This window comes from Cicer arietinum, chromosome 8 (genome assembly GCF_000331145.2).
Source record: "Cicer arietinum cultivar CDC Frontier isolate Library 1 chromosome 8, Cicar.CDCFrontier_v2.0, whole genome shotgun sequence".
Classification (NCBI taxonomy): Eukaryota; Viridiplantae; Streptophyta; class Magnoliopsida; order Fabales; family Fabaceae; genus Cicer; species Cicer arietinum.
Genome location: NC_021167.2, coordinates 13,983,807 through 13,989,037, shown reverse-complemented (window position 1 = coordinate 13,989,037; position 5,231 = coordinate 13,983,807). Strand labels below are relative to the sequence as shown.

The window sequence follows — 5,231 nt, the reverse complement described above, 5'->3', positions numbered from 1 at the left end:
TGTTAGTTTCCATGTGGGCCTTCTCACTTTTTCCCCACGTCTTAACTCCTCATTTTTAGGAAGGTTGTTATTCATGCTATTATTGGCACCTGCTGTGTCATTTTCTGTCACCTGTTGCTCACGTGTCTTTCCATCCATTACAATTGCATTAAACAAAAAAAAAATGATGCTTAGTAGATTTAGTATTAAAAAAACTAAAAAAGAATTCCACTAATATAAAAAATAATTAACGCGTTGCAATGGTTTTTTATAAGGGAACACATGATTGGTGTAATATAAATGACAATGGAACTGTATATGTTCTAAGTCGACTTCACATGGTTGAAGAATATAGGAGGAGTAGAAAAACCCTCACATTAACAGATATTATTAGCTAATCGTATACGTTAACTATTATTAAAATTAAGGGTTAAGATTTGGAGTAAGTTTTTAATTTACTCTTGGAATCGATAGATTCTTCGTCTATATGATATATATAAATATGTATATACTATTCATTTCGTGAACCAATCTTTTTATATTGTAGTTTTCGAATTAAAAAACAATTTTTAAGAATAATTTTCAATAACTAAAGATATTACTAGATTGAATCACATATTAGATTTCTTTCTTTAAATATTTCTCGGCACTATTAAAAATTATGCAAGCAGACTATCAATCACGACGTCATCAGAATAAAACAACTTATTTAAAAAATATATATATATATATATATATATATATATATATATATATAATTTTGAAACGGTTTTCTATATTTTATTGCATTGTAGAAAATCGTTTTAAAATTACACCCTCAATATGGCTATTACGACTACTTAGGATTACGGTATTAAAAGCACTCTAAATCTGACAGGACAATTTATCGGAAAAAAGGAACATAAGAAATGTGGGAAATGATTATGATATTAATGAAAGATTGGTAGAAATAATGATGACATTAATGAGAATTAGTGTTGGTGTGAATTGAAAAATAAGAAAGTCACGTATAGGAGATATAGCATACAGTAGTAGGGGTTAATAAGGTGGAGGGAGGTATGGAACTTAGGGTGTGTCTCAAAAAGTACCTCAATTTTGTGAAGGAGGAAAAACGCATGCAAAATTAACCACCACATACACGGGCGCGCGCCGCTGCCGGCCTAGACCTGGGCTAGTAAAGTTTGGAGCACACGTTTCTGTGGTAAAAAAACCTAGGGAAGTTTGGAGTGCACGTTTTGTGAATCTTGGCTGATGGATCGCTAGTTTTTCTATGCTCCAGTTGCAGATTTCCTCTATAAATAGAGGGTCCTCAGTTGGAAAAGTACACCAAAAAATTCTCCGCATCTGAGAGTTGTCTCTACTTCTCCTCCTTTCTTTATCACTTCTTCTTTTTCTTTCGAATGGTCATAGTACCATATTACGAATGGCAACCATCTAACTGTCATATTGAGCGTGTAATTTTAGAACGATTTTCTATAGTGTAGTGGAACTCCGATACAGTGTATATGGACTATTTTATCTTGGTAGTTTTGTGGTTGATAGTCTACCTTGCACAATTTGGGCAGTGCCGCAAAACGTCTTAAAGAGAGCGACTTAATCGGCGACTCAACCCAATAATATTTTCGATAGCATAAATTCATGACTCGTAAATGCGTCGAGCAGATGAAGGAGAATAGAATAAAAAACTCAAAAATGCGTCGAGTTTTGGTTTGAGTGTTGAAGTGAACATAGTTCTTTATTTATAGAAAATTCGTAATGGGTCTGAGTAAACAAAATGCAAAATTGATTTCGAACAGGAAAATGGTACGAGAATAACAAAACTTCGAAATTGGTGGATCAATGGAATCGAACGTCAGAGACTTAGTCAAAAAAACGTGGAGTAAAAAACACATAAAAAAAACTATAAGAATTATTTTAATTTTTTTACTAAAAATAATATACAACTCAAACTCAGCCAACCAGATGACAACCGTTCACGCATAGTTGTCGATTTGTGTGTTTTCTCCTATTCATAAAATTGAATACCTTTTAGAACAACATGAAACATATCTATCTTAAAAATAGAGTATTTTAGAAAAAATTTGCACTGATGTTAAAACATTGTTTTTAAATAAATAAAAAATAAATTAATGTGGAAGCAACGTTCATTATAGAAAACCTTACCTTATATGTGTAATGTTGATTTCATGTATCATTCTTTTTTCGAAACAGAAAATAGTTTTCAAAAATGATTTTCAGCTACCAAAAATATTACTGAATTAAATTATTTATTTATAGAAAAAATTCATAACGGTACTATTTTGATCAAGAAAATAGTACATTAAATAACAAAACTACGAATTCGGGTATTCGGTGGATCGCTGGAACCGAATGTGGAAGACTAAACCAAAAACATATTAAATAATAATAATAATAATAATAATAATAATAATAATAATAATAATAATAATAATAAAAAAATACTACTGTATATAAAATCTCTGTTATGTAAAACTCATAATTTCAATTCACATTATGCTAATTCTAAAATCCAATTAATGTAAAGTTCCAACTATTAAAAAATTCGTGTTGCAACGTACACAGCAAATAGGATGAGTGTAATTTGTAATGTCTTTTTCTATCTTTTTATGCTGAATCATTTTGTCACACGGATCATCCATTCTGTATGATGGGTTTGAATTCGTGTATAGATCATTTTGTCACATTTTGTCACGGATTTCCATATATAAATAGTGACAAAATTTCATCATAAAAAAATTATTGTCGATATCATTAAATTAAATAATATGTCACGAATTTAAAATTAAATTTTTTGTAATTATATACAGATGTATTTACTATTTTATTTTAAAAAATACGACATTGCCAAAAATATTTAGAAGTATGGGTTAATAGCAATACTTGGATTTGTTGGCAACCCGACATTTGTGACCACCTAAACCCCAAAAAAAATTTCCTTATTTTCTAAACAATGAAATTATTTCAAAACAAATAAATAAATATAAACTTTCAAACATTTTTTTTAAGATAAAAAGTATCATATAATCTCGAACACGTCGAATAAATTCAAAGGTTCCATCAAACGTAACAACTTGAAATCACAATATCCGACAACAAATCTTTTTAGAAGTACACATACTTATGTGTTAAATTATATGCAAATGTGGTCCCAACCCGATGTCACTATCAGAGCGGGAATTTCCAAAATAAAAATACTCAAAATAACATCAACACAATGCATAATAATAAAGGTCTCCAAGACATGATGGCTTCCGCCTCTCCTGATGGTACTAGTCATCACCTGCAACTTACAACTCGTCTGCGTCCATCGCAAACGCCAAACACAAACAACGAGGGGTGAGTATCGAAATTATGTAACAATATAAAATACACGAGGAGAACACGCAAGCAATCAAATTATCACAGCCTCAAAAGCAGTCAAGTGTATAATATCAATGGTTCATCAATTCATCCACAATAAGACAATCACAATGATTAAATGCTATGCATGCCCTATACTCTATACTTCATCATTTGGTACCATTCTACTCTGAAGTACTTGGTTAGGAGGCCTGATACTATGCCACTACAAGAGTGGACGGACATTTCATGAATGACCAAGTCCTCATAGATCCCCTCAACTCAACCCGAGGCACATATACGCGACGGTCGGGGTACTCTTGTGTTGCACGGTAGCTCCCGGCCTTAGGGAATAACCCACTAATCCACTTAAGAATTCCCCACTCGAGGTACCCCCAAGGTCTATCAGTCTTACCTTACAGTTCGACTGTATCCCTCCACGATCAGGCTCATTCAGTTGTACTTCTCTGAATCACTAGGTTTGTCAAACCCTCCCTATATGATGACAAAATAGTTCTAACTCCAAAATCACAACTCAACAAATTTCAGTTTGACTTCACAACATTCATCATTATATATATATATATATATATATATATATCAGTCAATCACAATTAAATCCAATATTTTGATTTGCACTACTCACAATGCATCATTCAGTCTTATCAATCACAAATAAAAGATCAAACATGTGGCATATTCAAGGGATATCACAATTTCATTCAAGTAGCAAGAATACTCTAGTACATATCATTCACACAGTAGCAATCAACATAATATTCATAAAATCAGACGTCATACAATCTTGATATAAATAAATTCACGGCAATTCTATAGCTTGCTAAATTATATTTTAATCCTCACTATTACCATTCACATTTTATTAATTAATTATTATTACTCAATAGGGCTCAACCGTACGTAGTAAGCCCCGAATGAACATCTGGGAATTTTAGTATTCCCGTTCATCTCACGTTATTTTATACTCATAAAATCGAACCTCATCTCACCCTTTACCTTAGCTGAAGATTTTTCTTAACGAAGCTGATCTGCTGATTTAATGTGTCACATCTTCGCCAACCACCGTCTCTAACAATCCCCGAGCGAGAATAAATCAACGCAACAACCAATTACAAATTAGTTACTTGCTCCAATAGGTAATTAATTAATTTATTAATACTACATTGATACTTTATCTAATAATACATTAAAGCATTGTAATATAATTGTCTTATTTTGATTTCACGACAATTTGTATGAATCATATGCTGCCTTATCGGAACTAATTACTTACTTCAATGAGTTGTCCTCCAACAATGCCTTTAGAAATCAATTGCATCTAATGGCTTAGCTACTAACTTATTTTTTGGAAGTCTATATAACAACAATTCTTATATAGCATAATCCGTTTGTTGACAGAACAATGCAAAACTTCTAAAATTCCAAAGTAAAGACTCAAATCGTGGCTATACAAATTTATTTTGGGTTCATGGTTTTCAATTTCTTAACTTTCATCTATATATATATATATTGTATTACTTATCCTATTGTACTAACAAAACATGTATTATTATTAAAGCTAATTGATGGAATTAGTGAAACATACCTTATATGATTTGGTATTGAAATTGGAATTGGGATTTGAAATTGGAATTGTGATTGGAGCTTGAAATTGGAATCGGAATTGTGATTGGAGCCTGAAACTGGAATTGGAAATTGGATCCAAATGGGAATCTGGTGAAATTGGAAGTGAATTTGGAATGCGGCTAATGGAATTGCAAATCCTAATTTTGCTGAAATTGGAATGCGGCTCATATGTGATACTCTCTGATTGGGATGTGGCTTGGTTGTTTGGAAGGCTATATATATATATATATATATATATATATATA

The 5,231-nt window shown here is 31.6% G+C and overlaps 1 protein-coding gene and 1 long non-coding RNA gene across 2 annotated transcripts in view; both read right to left on the bottom strand.

The window, feature by feature from the left end:
• The window catches only part of LOC140919069 (uncharacterized), a 3,050-nt gene extending 2,912 nt beyond the window's left edge, over positions 1 to 138 (bottom strand). Inside the window, exon 1 of the mRNA XM_073364584.1 lies at positions 28 to 138. Within this exon, the coding sequence (XP_073220685.1) occupies positions 28 to 138 (111 nt within the window). The remainder of the gene's footprint in view (positions 1 to 27) is intronic.
• Positions 139 to 3,031: 2,893 nt separating this feature from the next.
• LOC105851174 (uncharacterized) lies at positions 3,032 to 5,167 on the bottom strand. Its single transcript, XR_001145011.3, has 3 exons — positions 4,946 to 5,167; positions 4,357 to 4,428; positions 3,032 to 3,298 (listed from the first exon to the last, which is right to left on the bottom strand). It is a non-coding gene; the product is annotated as an uncharacterized lncRNA (long non-coding RNA).
• Positions 5,168 to 5,231: the final 64 nt, after the last annotated feature.